Consider the following 17,885-nt stretch of genomic DNA (forward strand, 5'->3'; position numbering starts at 1 on the left):
CCTGCTCCTCCTGGCGAGCTGGCAGAGGCTGCCTCAAGCTCCAGTGCCCTCGGTGATGAGCTGCTGCCAGCCAGGGAAGCACGGATGCAGCTTTAATTAAATGATAAGGGCAGAGCCCCGGAAGTGGGGAGATAAGTGCAGTGGTGTCTGCCACCACACTTGCCCAGGCTCTTTCTAATTAGCTTTGAGAAGCTCTGGAGAGGCAGATTAACCCTTGCAAGTGCTGGGTGAGTGCTGGGATGCAGCAGGAGGAGGGTGCCCAGGCCAGTGCCAGGGATGCCATGGTGCAGTGCCATGGTTTGGGTGGGATGGGGCTGGAGGGGACCCTTTGTGCTCCCCCCAGCCCAGAGCTGGCCTTTCACAGGCAAAGCTCAAGGATTATGTGCTCAGTTTCCTCCTGGAAGAAGCATTTGCTGCTGTGACATCCCCCTGCTGGGTGGGAGGACTGTCCCCAGCCCCATAGGGCACAGTCCTGCCACGGCTCAGGTCTCCACCCCTCTGCAACCACGACCAGGGATGCTCTGAGAGCTGGGGCCTTGGGGACACGGGGTAAGAGCACCACTGTCTATCACCAAGCCGTGATAATATGGACTGGCAGCTCCCCAGGGCCTGGTGCCACCAGGGCCACCACCTGTCCCTCAGCCAGGGAGGGAAGGGCACCTGGGGGCCGGGAAGGTCAGTGGGTGTCAGAGTGACACTGGTGTCTCTGCGTCTGGCGGCCTGGCCCCTTGTGGTGACACTGGCAGCACAGGACACCCGGAGTGTGGCAGGGAGCTCTCGGATGGGCATTCCCGTGTCCCCAGGGAACTCTGGGAGAGCCATTCCCGTGTCCCCAAGGAATTTTGGGAGCCATTCCCGTGTCCCCAGGGGGCCCCTGCCTGGAGGTGGGGACAGATCATCCCCACAGACCCCCGGGGCGGAATCCCGTGCATCCATCAGCAGAACCGGTGGGAATGCAGGCAGGAGCGATCGTGGAGGAATTTGGGCAGCAGGAATGCGCATCCAAGGCATGCATGAGCCGGCAGCCCCCGGGGATGGCAGGTGGTGCCTGCTCCCGTGGGATTTACATAACCATCATTAGCCCGTGCTCCCACCTGTCCCAGCTCCTGGGGCAGGGAAGGAAGGAGAGCAGCTCCACTACCCGAAATTCCATGTTTTTAGGAGCTTTGTGTGCTCCTAAAGGAACCTCAGGTGTTGTTGCTCACCTGGGTGCTGCGGGAGCGAATGCAGGGAAGAGAGTTTGGTTATTCCATGGACGCATTTGGGCTCCCCAGCCTTTCTGGTGGATATTTGTGGAATGTCTCTCGTCTGTAGGACGGCCAGAGGATAATGTTGGGATGTTGAAATCCAGGATTTTGTTCTGGAGCTGGATTGGGTTGTTTCATGCAATGTGAGTGAGGATTGCCCATCAATGCTCGTTCCTTGCCTTTGCTTTTGGCTGCTGAGAGTTTTAGCTGCAAGGACCCAATTTTTCATAGAGGGTATGTGCCAGGTACCCAAATATGTTGAGAAGTGCCAGTGAAATGTGCCCAGATATTTTATTTCTGGAAAGCGGAGAGAAAATTGCTTTCATTTCTCACTAGGTGAGCAACACCCCTCTCATCCTCCAGTCCCTTTTTAGAGCAGGAATTTTCTGTGATCTCTTGAGCTTTTCCTTGTACCTTCCCCAGTTGCTGCAGCCTCTGGAGCAGAGTCTCACTGGCAAAGCAGCTTCTTCCCCCTTGAATCTCCCAGGTGGTTCTGTCCTCTCCCTGGAATCCACAAAGGAACCCCAGGGGAAATATTTCCCACCAGAGTGTGACTCTGGTCTGCATCACAAAGCGCTTTCACAGGAGGAGAATTAGGGCTGCCTGGACAATCCTAATTTTGGCATTTCCTAACCTTTGAACTCTGTAATCCTATTAAGGTGCTTCTTAACATAATTATTCAGCAGTTTAATGTAATAATTCTGCTTTTTCTAGTCCAGCAGAGGTTGAGGCCCCTCTGTGCCGGGCTAGGAGATCACGGGGGTGGCACCGTGAGCCCAAAATCTGTTACAGAGGGGTTGAATTTGTTTCACTGGGAATTGCAGGGAAGCTGTGGAGGGATGGGGATTTTGGGAGCCCTCAGTGTGTGGCTGAGCCCTGCAGGGGCTCAGTGTCCAGGAACATCCCTCTGGGGGCTCTGCCTGCCGCTGCTGTGGCCACTGTGCCACACTGTGCACGCAGTGCCTGCGGTGTGACCGCAGCAGGGAGGCGGCTGCTCCAGCACCCCCGGGAAGAACACATCCCCTGGGAGCCGGGAAAAGGGGAAACAGATCCCCTGGGAGCTGGGAAAAGGGGAAACGGGTCCCCTGTGAGCTGGGAAAACGGAAAACAGGTCCCCTGGGAGCTGGGAAAAGGAAAACAGATCCCCTGGGAGCTGGGAAAAGGGAAAACAGATCCCCTGGGAACTGGGAAAAGGGAAAACAGGTCCCCTGGGAGCTGGGAAAAGGAAAACAGATCCCCTGGGAGCCTGGAAAAGGTGAAAAACATCCCCTGGGAGCTGGGAAAAGGGGAAACAGATCCGCTGGGAGCTCGGCAAGGGAAGAACACATCCCTTGGGAGCTGGGAAAAAGAAGAACAGATCCCCTTCAAGCAGAGCAAGGGAAAGCACATTCCCTAGGAGCCAGGAAAAGGAACAACAGGTCCCCTGGGAGCTGGGCAAGGGAAGAACAGATCCCCTGGGAGCCAGGCAAAGCGCCCCAGCCCCAGCTGTGCCGGCCATGCGGAGCCTGCTGGGTGCATCTGTCCACATCCATTGCTGGATGCCCTCAGCAGGGGCTGCGAAGCCGTTTGCAGCTCTGGAGTGCTGGGATATTCTCCAGGGGCTGGGGGCTGTCAGCCTGTGCCCTTCAAGGAAAAGGGAAAACACATCCCACACCCCACAGCACAACAAGAACTTGTCTGTGCTGCTCTGAGCTGATGCTCAGCACAGCCAGCGGGGCAGGAGGGGCTGGGAGTGATGCTGAGTGTGTGTTCCATCTCCTGACTCCGGAGCCCAGGAGAAGCCTGTCTGTGCTCTGGCAGCAGAGCTCTGGGGATGTGCTGGAAGAGCGGGTGTTGCTCGTTCTTGCCCCCAGAGCCGGAGCCACAGTCACCACCTCGGTGGGCAGCGCTGGGTCGGGCTCCGATACTGGAAACCATCTGGAGCGAGGGTGGGAAGTTTGGAAAGCCATCTGTCTGGGTGTTGTAGTGCTAGGATTGGTCCCACAGCCGTCTGGCTGGGTGTTGTAGTGCTAGGAATGGTCCTGCAAAGCGTCTGCACCGGGAGGGGGTGAGCGAGCTGGGAAAAGCTGGGTCTGACGTGGACTGTGATCCGTGTTCTCTTTAGGAGACCTGCAAGGGTTTGCTGCCATTGCTTCGTGGACATCCATCCTATTCCTTGATTTACATCCATCCAACTGCTTGGTGGCCTCCCTCCTGGACATTTCCCAGTGCTCTGTGGTCCCCAGTTCTCTTTGGGACCCTGGGTGCATGCTGTGCTCCCAGCTCCCGAGCTTTCCATGCCCATGGATCCCTGCAGCAGCACTGTGGGGATGGGCAGAGCTCCAGCAGCTCCCACAGGGCCTGCACAGGGACATCGCTGAGCTCTGGGCTTGTCCACGTGGGTATGTGGGACAGACAAGGGTGAGGAGCTGTGAGAGGGATGCTGCATCCAAAGGGTGTCCCAGGGCATAAGGGAGGGATTGTCCTGCTCTGTCCTGGGCTGGGGCAGCCTCACCTTGAGCTCTGAGACAGTTTTGGGTGCCACAAGATCAGAGAGATCCGCAGCTGCTGCAGAGCCCAAAGGAGGGAGCCGGGGCTGGGGAAGGGTCTGCAGGGACCATCCGAGGAGCGGCTGAGGGCACTGGGCTGGTTCAGCTGCAGCAGAGGAGCTGAGGGCAGAGCTCAGGGAAGGAGGGAGCGGCTGCAGGGGGAGGTTTGGGATGGAGAGCAGGGAAAGGTTCTTCCCCCAGAGGCTCCCAGGGAATGGGCACGGCCCCGGGGCTGCCGGAGCTCCAGGAGCGTTTGGACAGGGATGCACAGGGGGATTGCTGGGGGGTCTGGGCAGGGCCAGGAGATGGATAGGGTTATCCCGGTGGGTCCCTTCAGCTCAGGATATTCCATGACTCCCTGCTGGGATAATGCACTGGCTGTGCCCCCTCATTTGGGGACCTTGTCTCTGAGCCTTGGGAAGGAGATCCTGGTTCTGGAGCCACCTGCAGCACAGCTCCCCTCTGCCAATAGCCCTGGCGAGGGGAAAACGTGCTGGGAATGAGCCATGGAGCTCCTGTTCCCTGCAGGAAGATCCTGCTGAGATGGCCAGGGCATGGGATGGGATCCATGGGAGAGGAGAGGAGAGGAGAGGAGAGGAGAGGAGAGGAGAGGAGAGGACAGGACAGGACAGGACAGGACAGGACAGGACAGGACAGGACAGGACAGGACAGGATGGGATAGCAATGGGATTGCAATGGGGCCAGCCAGCACAGGAACATGGGATGTTTGGCTGCACAATCCCAGCTGTTCCCTAGGGAGGGGAGCAGCAGCACCAGTGCCTGGAGGGAGCAGCTCCGCAGGGAAGTGGTATCTGAGGGGAGCAGCGCTGTAAAACATGGAACCTGGAGGAAATGGCTGCACTGCAGCAGCGCTGCCTGCAGGGAAGGCAGCAGCGGGGGGAGGCAGCACCTGGAGGCGGCAGCAGCGCAGAACATGGCACCTGCAGGACGTGGCACCCCGGGGGACCCGTACCTGGAGGCAGCAGCGCCGTGGGGGATGGCGCTTCCCAGGAATGGCGCTGCAGGAAATGGCACCTGGAGGGAGCAGCGCCACGGGAGAGTTGTGCCTTTGGAGGCACACCGTGGGGGACACTCCTGTGGGGACACTCCCGTGGGGGACACACCTGTGGGGACACACCTGTGGGGACACACCTGTGGGGAGTGGCACTGTGGGAGAGTGGCACCTGTGGAGAACATTGGCACGGCAGGATGGGGCCTTCCAGCAGCTCTGCCATGGGCAGCGGGGATTCCTGGGAATGGCTCCTGGAGGAGAACGGCACCAGGAATGGTGGAATAGGGAATGGTGCCGACTACCAGGAGCTGTGGGGCAGGAAGGGAGCTCATGTTGCACAGGGAGCGGGGACAGTGCTGCTGGGAGGTGATGTCATGGGAGGCCACCTCTGTCGTCCCAAGGGGTCTGCAGAGCCATGAGGGCTTGGAATGGAATGGGAGAACATTTCCAGGTGTCCACAGCACAGTGGCCATGCTGCCCTTCCTGGGAACACTGCCCCTTTCCCTGGCTGAGGACACACCTTTGGAGCCCCTGGCACCCCAGGGTGAAGCATGGGCTCCATCCCTCTGTCCCCAGGGCCAGCACAGGTCAGGGTTTTGGGGCTCTGCTTTCAGGGCAGCTGGCTGCAATGAGCTCTCCACAGGGAGGGAAGAAGGCTCTTTCTGATCCCAGCTCTGGGAAAGCATCTGGTTTTCCTCCCAGCTGCTCTCTCCACATTCCCGTTCCCCATTTCCCCATGCTGCTGAGCCTCTCCAGTCCCTGCTGGCATGCTGTGCTTCCCTCCTTCCCTTTCCTGGACTTCTCTGCATCCTTTGCCATGCTCTGCTGTGTCACAGCCCCACTGCCTCCCCTCCCAGAGCTGCTCCAGCACTTCCCTTCCCTTACAAGACTGCATCATCTATCCCTGCTCTCCCTGCACTGATGCAAGACATGGGATCAGGCTGGGGATGTTGCAGAAGGTGGCAATAAAGAACATGCTTGGGGCTGGCTCTCAGCCTCTGCTTGGAGCTCCCAGGCGTGGCCTGTCTCCTGCAGGAGATGGAAGTGCTGCTGGCTGAGGCTGCAGCTTTTGTCTTGCTCCCAAAGTGCCCCAGGGCTTTGCTGGGATCCCCCAGGAAGGTTTTGGAGTAACTCAGCTCCTGCTCTGGGTGGGGAGAGAGTGAGACAGGAATAATTAGCAGCACCACCAATTTGTGCCTCTTCCCAGAGGAGCCAACCTGGCATCTCTGAGGGAGTCCTGGTGTAAAACCCCAGCCATGACCCCCAAGAAACCAAAGGGATCCAGCTTTTACAGCTCTGGATTCATCCCTAAGGAGAAGAGTGCCGTGAGGCAGCTGACAAGGGGATGCCAGAGAGAGGCAAAGCTGCAGGAAAGGGGGAGCCAGGAGGATGTGAGGGTTGTGAATGCCCAAGCAACCACTTCCTTTCCTGGGAAGCACAGTCTGGTGGCCTGGAATAACCAGGATGGGGCCAAAGCTCGGGAAAACACGGCAGCTGCACAAAGCTTTACTTGGCATGGCCAGGACACATTGATACCGGAGAGGATGTGGCCGTCCTCTTCAACCCCTGAGAATGTTGTCACATTCCAGCGCTTCAGAGGCACAAAAGTGCATTTTTGGTGGAGGAGGGATCTGAGATCCAGAGTACCCTTTGTGCACCCCGAGGCGTGGGCCTGTGTCCTCACCACCCCACAAAATTGGGGAAAATTCCCATCAAAGAGGGATTTGTGCTTGGTGGCACATCAGAGTCCCTGAGCCACCAGCATGTGCTGGGAATTAGGCCATGGGGTCGTGTTTTCCCTCAGTCCCAGCTATTCAGGAATTCCACCCTGCCCCGTTCCGGGCTCATGGCACAGAATCCGCTCCTCCAAGCAAGGGGACAATGCTAGAAAAAGGCTTCAGTGCCAGGAGCAGACAATGGGAAAAGCAGAATAAAAAACCCTGAACACAGCGTTCCTGCTTGATCCTGCCATTCCCAAGCTGCTGCTGGCACGAGGAAATCTCCGTAGCTTTGTTCCCTGCAGAGGTAGATTTTATTTCAGCCCTGCCAGTCCCCTCTGTGGGCTCAGCAAAGCTCCTTCTGCCCCAGGAAGAGGGGATGGCTCCCGTCCACTCCCCTGGGAGCACAGAGTGCCAGGGCCCTTCTGGAAGAGGAAAGGATGTCCAGGAGGAAAGTTGGTGAGGAAAGGATGGCAATAATTCCTGTTGGACAGAAGGGAAAGACCACAAAGTGGCTGAGCCATTGTGTGGCCACTGGAGCATCCTGTGGTTCTGAGAGGAAAACCTGACAGATCCTCCTGGATTCAGATTCCATTCTCTGCTTCCACTTGCCTGGAGCAGGGATGGAGGCGATTCCCTGGGAAGCAGGGCCAGCCCCACGGCCGTGTCCTGCCAAGCTGTGCCTTCATGCTGCCCATGCCCTGTGCTGCTTTTGTGCTGCTGTTTTTTGTCCCTGCAGCGCGAGCATGGCTGTCCCCCGCACCGTGAGGAGCATCCCGCTGTGATGTGTCGTGCGCGTGTCTGTGCGTGTATCCATGCGTGTATCCATGTCTGTATCCCTCTGTGTGTGCACAGCCACAACCCCTCAGCTTCTGGTGGCACCACCCCGGCGGTTTCCAGCGTCCCCATGTGAGTCCCGCGACTCCACGGAGGATTGGGATCAGGATAAAGCTGGAGCAAGGAGTGAGGGAGTAGCAGCGGTGGCCAAGCGGCCTCTGAGAGGCTGGAGCAGGGCCAGGAGGGGCTGAGGAGGGGACCAGGGGGACAGGGGGTGTCAGAGGCTGAAGGGGGTGTGGAGGCCGGGGCTGTGCACTGATGTGACGCTGTCGTCCTTTTTCTGCCCCTCATCAGAGTCCCCCGAGCGGAGCAGGCTGTGAAGGGGGGCTGCCATCAGGTATGTCCGTGTGGCTCCCACCAGCATATCCCAGCTTCCAAGGGGAGCTCCTGTGGGCACCAGGGATGGAATGTGGGAGCAGGCCCCAGGGGGAAACTGGCCTGCCTTTGGGGACAGTCACTGGGGGCTGTTTTAGGGCAAGACGTGCTCACACAATGCTTGGCTGCTGACTTTGTCCCTTCATCCATGCCGGTGTCAAGCATTCCCAGCATTGCCTGGAGCCTCCTCCTGCATCCTGTGTGTGAAAGCTGTGCCAGGGTGACCTGGGTGTGTAGCAGTCCCGAACGGGAAGTGTTGGCCAGGGCAGAAACCCCACTGTGGTGCTCTGGTTTGCTTCTTCCCAGGGCTCAGGGAGTGCCTGTGGGTCTGCCCTGATTTTGGGATGAGGGAATCGTGCGGACCAGTGTGTGTCCAGTGGGGAGGGGGTGGCCCCACATGTCTCAGGTCCCCAAAGCTCCTGAGCATCTCCCTGCATCAGTGGAGAGAGCTCCACGGTGGTTGAGATGCAGAGAGGATTTTTGGGAACCACAGGGACATCTGGAAGTCTGAGCAGCCCCAAGGTCATGAACAGCCCCTGCTTCCACCCCAGCATCAGCACCAGGCTGGGTCTGCTTGTGGCAGCAGGCAGTGACATGTCCCAGGACACTGTGTGGTGTCCCAAACTGGGACAGGAATCAAGGAATGGCTCGTGACTGGGATGGCTCTTGGAGGGACACTCAGCTCTGCATGGAAGTGGCAAATTCCAGCCTCAGAAGCCTCATGGCAGATGCTGCCTGTGCCAAAGACACCTGGCCAAGGCTCAGGGACACCTGGGGCAGGGGGTGGCTGGTGTGTGAGGACACCAGTCTGGACTGGTGTAACTGGTGCTCAGAGTCCTGGCTGAGCTGTGGTGCCCTCGAGTGGGCTCCCTCAGGGCCAGGGGTTTGGTGCACAGGGCACCCCTGGCATCTCCACAGGCCACCCCATGGCATCTCCAGCCTCTCTGGGGATGGGCATGGCTTTGCCTCTGTGTGCTTGGGGATTTCAGGCTCCACAAGAGACCAGGACTTCTGGCTGGGTTTGTGGCTCCCACTGAGGGGGCCAGGGGAGGCTGGGATGTGGCCTGGAATGCCTGGTAGGAGCAGGGCAGGGATGCCCGAGGATGCTGCCCAGGACACATGGCTGTGCCTCAGGACTGAGCCCAGGGCAGTTCTGGCTCTGCACAGTGAAGCCATGGGTGGTGCCCAGTGGGAATTCCTGGAGCTTAGCAGCTTCCAGGTGGTACCTAAACTTCTGGGATCACAAGCCTGGTGTGGCAGCCTGTGTCCTGCTGTGCAAATCCAAGCTGTGGAGCTTCCCTCTGTGATCCTGGTCTCCAAAGGGGCTTGGGGAAGCTCTGCCCTGTGCTCTGCCTCCTGTTTCTCTGTGCCTCTGGTTTCCCTCCCAGCTCTGCTTTGCTCCCTGGCTGTCTGTGGGTCCAGCTCCTGGGGTGTCCATGGGTCCAGCTCCCAGGGTGTCTGTGGGTCCAGTTCAGCTCACAGGGTATCCATGGGTCCAGCTCACGGTGTGTCCGTGGGTCCGGCTCCTGGGGTGTCTGTGGGTCCGGCTCCCCAGATGTCCATGGGTCCAGCTGTCCCTGCCAACGTGGGTAGGACAGAGACTGTCCAGGTCCAGTGCCTGCCGCTCACCCCTGCGCTCCATGCCTGCATCCCCAGGCGGGGTTCCCGGGAGTGACACCGCTGTCCCTTGTTCCCCGCAGATCTCCGGCCTCTGCCCGATGTAGCCATGACTGGGACCTGCACCCGGGAGTGCACAGAGTTCGGCCACTCCGACACCTGCTGGATGCCCGGCCAGTCCTCCCCCAGCCGCAGGCCCAAGAACGCCCTCAAACTCTCCACTTTTGTGCCTTACCAAGACAGAGGGAGTCAAGAGCAAGTCGGGAACGGCAGCCCCAGACTGTCGGAAGAGCGCAGCACCAAAATGGCCAACCTCCGCCTGCTCCCCACGTACAGTGCCTTCTCCAATAGTAGCCATGAGCCCTGCAAGGACTCTCCCATGGAGGAAATTCCTCTCACCCAGACCTCGGACTTCCAGCCAGCCACCACCCCATCGGCCCAGACCACCAAGAGGGAGATCTACCTGTGAGGCTGGGCGTGGGGGGGCAGGGAGCAGAGGCCAGAGGAACATTTTCCACTTCGATGATGCTTTATGGCTCCGGCCGCTTCTCCAGGCAGGGCGCTCTGCGGGGAGCAGGGCAGGGCGAGACAGGGGTGAGAGGAGCGCCTTTTTAACCCCTTGTTGCCCGGGGCTGGGGGTGGGTGGGGAGGATGAAAAGCATCCCAACCCCGATTGCCGAGCATCCCGAACTGCTGCCGGGGAGGGCTGGGCAGGCTCCTGGTGCGGAGGGCACGGAGAAGGGAGAGAAGGGCTTACGTACCAAAGGTCCACGCAGAGCTGGTGGAGTTCCTGGGGCATAGGATGAGGAGTGTCCCCGAGCACGGGGAGCCAGCTGCCTGTCTCTTTGCTGTAGACTCCTGTAAATACGAATCTTATAGGAATGACATTCAAGTCCTGCCTGATCGCAACTTTTTATTGTCCTTGAAACAACAACAACAACAACAAAAAAAGACGTTTAAAGAGAAAACAAAAAGGAAAAAAAAAAACAGAAAAAAGAGGAAAAAAAAAACAAACAAAAAAAAAAAAAAAAAAAAGAGAGAGAGAAAAATATAACAAACCACAGGGAGCAAGTTCCAGCTTTGAATGGTTTCCTGCGTGGAAGAGCCCCTGGGAGCGCAGCGTCCGGCCCGCACTCGTGTTCTATATTGTAAATAGAGATGTGATCAGTCCCTGAAACAGCAGCTGGGGAGCTGGAGGAGAGGGGCAGCATCCTGGCCGGACTGTAGGGACTTCGCTATTTTTCAGCCTGGATCTCTTTCTGAACGTTGTCACTGTGCCCACAAGCTGCAGGGTCCCTAGGGACTGTCCTGTGCCATAGGTGGGGGCTGCTTTGGGGGTGTGTGAGGGGGTCCCCGGGGGTGGCCCTGCGCCTGGCGGGTGGAGGAAGGGCGGGGAAGCCCCCAGTCAAGGGACCGGCTGGGTCCGGGGAGGGGATGTCCCCAGGAAGGGACCGGCTGGGTCCGGAGAAGCCCTCAGTCCGCCTCTGCTGGCAGGGAGGTCGCCAGCGGCTCCGGCTCTCGGCCCATCGCCTCGGGCCTCCTCCGGGGCAGGGGATGCCCACGAGGCCAGGCTGTGCCGCGCCCTCGACCTCCGTCCCATCCGCCTGTAAAGCCACCATTGCCTTTGTGAGGAGGAGCTTTGTCTCAGGGTCACAGCGGGGGCCGCCGAGCCCCTGCCCGCTGGACTCCCGCTGCCCTTAGGCCACAGGGCCACTCTCACGGGGTCCAGCTTTCTCTTCCATTGTCAAAGGTCCGCCGGTGTCCCCGGCAGGTCCCCGCTGCCCCGGCGTCCTCAGCTCCCGTGCAGGGGGGAGAGGAGCCCCTGCCCCTCACAGGGCTCCCCCGAGGGGGACCCCTGGCTCTGTCACTGCTCCCTCGGCAGCTGGGGCGCAGTCCTGGCTTTGGGCAGGAGGGGTCCGCCTCATTCCTGGGGAGCTTTTCCCAGTCCTCGCCCGCCGGGCCGCGGGAGGGGCCGTGCTGCACCCTTGTGCTTCCCGTCTCCAGCTCTGGCATCTTCCCGAGGGAGCCAGGACGCCAGGACCTCGCACCGCGCCGTCGGTCCCCGCGGGGCTCTGCCGGGTTCCGGGGGCACAGGGACCCCGCAGCGCCAGGCCATAGCTGTAGTGCCTGTGGGGACCCCCTGCCCGGCCCCCTCCAGCACCCCGCTCTGAGCAGCTCCTCTCCCTCTGCCGGGGCGGTGGCAGGACGCGGCGGCTCCCCGAGGGCTACGCGGTGCCGGCCCGGCCCGGGCCACAAAGGAAGGGCGGCCCGCTCGCACCCGCCGCCTCGTGTCCCTCGTGTCCCTGGTGCCCCAGCCCTGCCTTCCCCGGGTGGCACCGCTGCCACCCCGCGTCGCCCGCGGCCCCGGCACCTGGCGGTGCCACCCGGAGGGGGCAGGACCCTCCTCCCGGCCTCCCGCCGCTGCCGCCGCCCGGCCGCGCGTCCCCGGAGGCGGGCGGGATGCTCCCGGTGGATGCCCAGCCGCCCGCCCGGCCGGGATTCCTGCTCTGCCCTGCGGGGCCGCGTTGCCCCGGTCCGGCTGCCTGAGCAGGTGTCGCTCCTGAAGTTGTTTTTATTGTAGCTCTGTAGTTTCAGGGCCAAACTGGGCAGAATGTGCAATTTGGCCGCGTTGGCCACGATCTTTGACTCCACTGCCGACTCGGCTGCTCACGCCTCCCCTGGGCTCAGGCAGTGGCAGTGTCCAGTGCCCCTCTTGGGGACCCCCGGGAGAGCCACGCCCGAGAGGCGCTTGTCCGAGACCACCTCATCCCGGCGGGTGGGCTCCCTGCCTTGTGCTGGGGTCTCCAGAGGGATCCCGAGGCTGGAATTCCTGTGGTTGGGATTGCTGTGTTGTCTCCTGGAGCAGCTGGCGATGTCCTCAGTGCGAGCACGGTGCGGGGGGGAGGGGGGGGTGCAGAGGGGTCCCAGAGGGATGGATTTGGGGGGGGGCGAGTCCTGTGGGGGTGCACAGAGGGCTGGTGGGGGTTTGAAGGGGAGCACAGTGGGGTCAGGCTCGGGGGTCTGGGGGTGCAGAAGGGTTGGGGGTCTCGGGGCACTGGTGGGTGTGCGGGGAAGGCCAGAGGGGGAAATGGGGCGGGAGTGGGGTGCCAGGGGTGCAGGGGGATGGGTCCCTGGGGAGGAGAAGGTGCCGGGAATCAGTCCTGGGAGAGGGGTTTGAGGGGATTTGTCACTGAGGATCGGTCCTGGGGGAGGGCGAGGAAGAGGTGCTGTGGGAAGAAGCTCATTTGCACAATTATAAGCCAGAAGGATAAAGCCTCTGTGCGCGTGGGGGGAGGACAGCTCCCCACGGGCTCCAGTCTAGACAAGCACAGGGAGGATGACGAGGAGGAGGAGGAGGAAGAGGAGGAGGAGGAAGAGGAGGAGGAGGAGGGTTCACTGGATCTCACACTGCACTAGGACAAGCCAGGGGGAAAACCAAAGGTGGGAGCCAGGGAGCAGGCGGGCTGCGTGGGAAGGATCTAAGCGACCCCTTTGTAGCTCTTCAGTGTTGGTTCTATTTATACGAGATTTCATTTCCTTGCTTGTGATGCCTTGTTTTTTGTACAGTTTTATGTACATGCAGGTGTAGCTTTTCTAAAGGAGAAATCCTATGGCAGAGTAAAGTTCCCCCACTATTTTTCAGATGGTGCCCTATGTCTAAGGCGACGCCTCTTGCTAAGGTTGTACTGCTCAATGTGTGATGCATTTCCCTGTGCGGGGAAGCCTTTGGGCCTTGGGCTTGGTTTTCCCCGGGCGCTGTGAGCACAAAATTGATTCCCTTGTAACTTCTTTCTGTTCGGAGCCGTGAGCATGACACCGTCGTGATCCCCCTTTCCGTTCTCCCCTGTTCCGTTTGTTTGCTGAGCTGTCAAGATGACCAACTCCATTGTAATTAGCCCTTCCTAAAGCTTTACAATAAAAGTGTGAAAACCCGGCTGCCTGGGCCTGGCTTCTTCTTCCCACGCGTCCCCCCCCCACCCCCGAGCATCCTTTGGGATCTACCTGCCTTCCTGCCCTGCTCTTGGCTCCCTGTTTTCCAGCTTGAGGATGTTCCTGCACAAGGACAAGGAGGAGAAGCCCCCTGAGCACTTTCCCACAGACCAGGCTCCTTCAAGGCCGGGTTGGATGGGGTTTGGATCATCCTGCTCCGATGGAAGCTGTCCCTGTCCATGGCTGGGACATGGATGAGTTCTCAGGCCACTTCCAAATCAAGCCATTCCTTGATTCTGTGATTGATCCTATGATTGGAACTCAAACATTTCAATGGAAAAACACCTCCAGCCCCAAGGCCGCCCACACCTGTCACCGGCCAAGGTGGGAATCAGGGAAAATCCCGTCAAAGCTCTCCAGACCCCCTCCCACCTCCACCACCGCTCCTTGGAGACTTGCTCCATTTGCCACCCTTTCACCACCTCCTTTCCCAGGCATGGCTGGGGTTTTTTTTGGTACTTCAGACCCTTTGGAAACACCTGGGCCACTCCAAACCAGGGCACATCCGTGGCTCTTCCCACCCCAGCTGCAGGGAGCTCCCCCAGCCGTGGCTGTGGAGTTTCCCTGCCCCTTTGCACAGGATCCCGACGATCCCGAGCTGCACCAGGAGCTTTCCTGGCTCAGAGTTCTCCCCTCCCTGGTGTGTTCCATACAGGTGTGGCACATCTGGGCTGTGCTGGGCTCACACACAGCCTTTCACCTCTCCCTGCTCAGCTCTGTGGTTGGACCATCAGGCAAAGACTCCTTCCCAGCTTGGAGGACTCCAGGGAGGAAGAGCTTCCATGTGAAGATGAAGCTCAGCCTCCCCTGCCCTTTGCAGAGACTCCTTTGAGGTCATCCCCTCCCCAGAGCTCTGCAGGGCCACGAGAGGGGATCCCATGCCCCCATTCCTGAGGGGTTGCCCCTCGTGCTGAGGGCTGGGGGCTCTCAGCTGGCCTCCAGGGCAGCCCAGGCCAGCTGGGAGCAGGGACGTGTCTCCAGGTATCCCGGGAGCCCAGTGCCCTTTGCTGCCATCCCAAGGAAAGAGGATCCGGATGCTGAGGGTGGTGTCAGGCTGGCACAGAGGGCAGAGCTGCCAGCACTCTCCTGCCCCCAGGACAGGTGACCAAAGGGTCTTTTCCTAAGCAGAGACAATCCCAGACCCTCCCTGTCCGTCCTGACCATTCCATGCCTGCAGTTGCTCTTCACACTCCCTCCTCCTCCTCAGCCACCCCAGGATATCCAGATCCCTCCCTGACCCCATCTGTGCCTCCTTCCCCTCCCTTCTGGCCCTTTCCCACCCATCCCACACACTCCCTCCCCTCCTCATTCCCTCCTTGCCTCCCATCCCCGTTCCTGTGCTCTCCCCTCACCCCACACTGGCACACGAAGCCTTCCCGCTCCTCCGGCACACCCCTGAGCTCGCATCCAGCCGGGCTGGAACCCTCTGGTTTCCATGGCAGCACACATCAATTACCGGCTGGGAAGGGGCCTGCGGAGGCTGCGGATGCTGCAGCTGCCCAGCACGGCCGGGGGCTTGGGCACAGGGATCCCAGCAGCAGCACCAGCCTCAGGATGGTGCCCAGGGATGGCACCCTGGATGGGATCTGGTGCCCAGGGAGCCCCACAGAGGGATGGGAAACAGGAATCTTCCATGCCAGGATCGTCCCACCTGCCTGGGCTCCATGGAGCGGGGCGATGTGGCCTCGGCATCCCTGCTCCATCTGTGGGGATTCATTCCTGGCTGGAGGTGGAGATGGAAGCTCCTGGCCTTGGTGGCTTCCCTGGCTTTGGAGCTCCTGCAGAGAGGGGTGAGGGGTGGCTGGTGGGGACAGCATGTGACAGGGGCTGGGCTGGTGCCAAAGCTCTGGTGTGACCTGGCTTTTCCAGGTACATCTGGTTTAATTGGGTCCTGGCTTACAGCAGGAGCTGGGAATGTGCCAGGCCAGGGACATCCATTTTGACGGGAAATTTAATTCCTGTGCCTCCTGAGGGCCTGACCCCACAGCCCCAGCTGTCCAGCTGCCTGCACAGACCTGGCAGGGTCGTTTCCAGGGCTTGCATGGTAATGGGGATGAGGTTTGGGATTTCTTGCTGCCTCCAGCAGTGCAGTGGCACCATTTCCTCCCGGTCTGCCTTTCCCAAGGGTTTTCCCAGAAGAATTTTGCTCAACCCTAAGCACTGGGAGGTTTAAAGCTGTGTTTTCAGTAGCCACAGGAGCACAGGAGGGTTCAGGAAGGGACCTTGGAGATCATCCAGTTCCACCCCTGTCATGGCAGGGACACCTCCCTCCATCCCAGGCTGCTCCAAGCCCCATCCAGCCTGGCCTTGGGCACTGCCAGGGATCCAGGGGCAGCCACAGCTGCTCTGGGCACCCTCAGGACCTCACCCCCATCACCATCTCTGCTTGTGGGTTCCCTTCTCCAAGTTCCTCGCTCCCAGAGGAACGGGAATTTCTGGGAAACAGGGAGCCAGGTGGGAACCTCAGAACAGCCTGATCTGTCCTCACTGAATCCTTGAAGAATTTCAAAGATGCTGTGGTGCTTCCTGGGCCAAGCAATTCCAGAGTGAGCAGCAGAGCCCTGCCCTGAGTTGGCTGAGCAGTGAGTGCCCAGCAGGGTGGATTTTTCCTTGGATGAGCAACGGGACAGCTCTTCCTGCCGTGATGATGACCACAAATCCCTCCTGGCATGGCAGCAAGGCTCTGGATCACTGCTGAGCCAGTGTAGAGCTTCCCAAACGAACTGAAGAGCTGACACCACTTTTTTTCTTTTTCTTTTTTTTTTTTATCCCGAGATGTGTCTTATTTCCTCGATTCCCACAGGCAGCTGCGAAACCTCCAGCGCAGGACCATGGAGAGGGGCGGCAGCGGCCGAATCGGGGTTGGGAAGAGAGCCCGGAGTGCCAGAGGAGCTGGACCAAGGCTCGGGGGAGCCGCTCCCTCCTTCCCCCGCTGGCTCCGGGAGCTGCCCGGCCCCGCACATCCCTGCCAGGCACTCCGGTAATAGGATGAGCGGGAGACAAGCCCGCGGTGGCCCTGGAGCCTGGCCCTGCATATGTTGCGGTGGCCTCTGGGGGAGATGGGATATTGTGCTCCAGGAGAAGCCCCTGTAATCGCCCGCAGGATGATTGGGATTTGCAGCAGCTCAGAGGACGCAGGGGGGCCCAGCCCCAGGCAGTTTGCTCGGTGTCTCTGCTTGTCTGGCACTCTGATGAAGGGGATTAGGAGATTTAGAGCCAGCCCAGCCCCCTCTCTGGGGGGCTCTGGAGCCGGAGCCCCAGCAGAACGCACGGCTCCATTTGTTCCCACATTGATGGGGACGAGGCTGGGTGTTGCCACCAGCAGCTCATCACGGGCAGGAGCTCTGCTCCTCTGCCAGCAGGGAACTGTCATCCTCCAGCACGGGGACAGTCTCCAGGGCCAGGTGATCGTCCCCCACACTGCTGTCCCCATCCTCTTATCCCCGGAGCTCTCACCCCACCCTGTCCCCACCCCTGCCCTGCTCTCATCCTCTCCCAGTGCCAGGACACCCTTTATCCCGGTATGACCCCCAGGCTGGCCTGGCACCATGATTTAATCCCACAAGGAGGCCCAGCTGCCTGGGCTGGGCTCTCCTGCCCATCCACCCGAGCTGAGCCTGGCCCAGCAGGGCCCAGCCACCCCTGGAGCAGGCAGGGCTCAGGGGGTTTAATGCCAGCAGCCCTAATGGGATTAGCGGGAATGGGAGCCACGCTCTGCTCCACGGAGAGGGAACTGTGCCTGCCCTCCCTCCCCGGCTCCCTCCTGCCTGTCCATCAGCCCAGCAGGTGCCAATCACATCCCAGCACCCACATTCCTGGGGAAAGGCAGCTTTGGAAAACTCCAAATTAACACTGGCGGTGGATCTGATCTCTGGGCTCCCTGCGCCCATCTCGGCACTTCAATCTCTTTGTGGACACAGCTGAGTCCCACCTGCATTCCTGAAACAGCCCCAAATTGCAATGTTTGACTCCAGAGAAAGAAGATTCTTTCCCAAAGCCTTTAAAAAAGGAGGTTTTAAAAGGGGTTGGATATCCAACCCCCCCTCAGTTCCCTCTTTGCAGCAGCCTTGTCACAGCTCCAGCGCTGCAGGGACACTGCAGACCCGCGAGGCTCAGCTTGGCTTTCTGGGAAGGATCCCATAGGAAAACCATCAGGCCCAGTGATTAATTAGTGTTGTAATAACATCGAGGAATCCCTCATAACCCACTGGGGTGTTATACTGCAAGCACAGGGCAGAGATTTCCGTTCCTCTGGCACTGCCACACATGGGATATAGGGAAGAAATTGTTCCCTGGGAGGATGGGCAGGACCTCAGGGTGCCCAGAGCAGCTGGGGCTGCCCCTGGATCCCTGGAAGTGTCCAAGGCCAGGCTGAAAGGGGCTTGGTCCAGCCTGGGATGGTGGAAGGTGTCCCTGCCCATGGCAGGGGTGGAACAAAGTGATTTTTAAGGTTGCTTCCAAACCATTCCATGTTCTATGATCCTACAGAATGAGGCAGAGCTGAAAGTGGTCCCAGAACTTTGTCTCTGGAATCAACTGGCTTGAATCATTCCTCAGTCTC

The 17,885-nt window shown here is 59.9% G+C and overlaps 1 protein-coding gene across 4 annotated transcripts in view; it reads left to right on the forward strand.

Annotated features, from left to right (window-relative positions):
* PCDH1 (protocadherin 1) overlaps positions 1-10,227 on the forward strand; it is a 52,953-nt gene extending 42,726 nt beyond the window's left edge. For 2 of the 4 annotated variants that reach the window (XM_086851463.1, XM_086851462.1), the window contains exons 5-6: positions 7,637-7,679; positions 9,418-10,227. In XM_086851463.1, coding sequence (XP_086707589.1) covers positions 7,637-7,662 — 26 coding nt within the window. In that variant the 3' untranslated portion in view covers positions 7,663-7,679; positions 9,418-10,227. The remainder of the gene's footprint in view (positions 1-7,636; positions 7,680-9,417) is intronic. The other 2 variants (XM_086851461.1, XM_086851460.1) reach the window with 1 other exon arrangement.
* The last annotated feature ends 7,658 nt before the right edge of the window (positions 10,228-17,885 follow it).

This window comes from Cyanistes caeruleus, chromosome 15 (assembly GCF_971803275.1).
Source record: "Cyanistes caeruleus chromosome 15, bCyaCae1.hap1.1, whole genome shotgun sequence".
Taxonomy (NCBI): Eukaryota; Metazoa; Chordata; class Aves; order Passeriformes; family Paridae; genus Cyanistes; species Cyanistes caeruleus.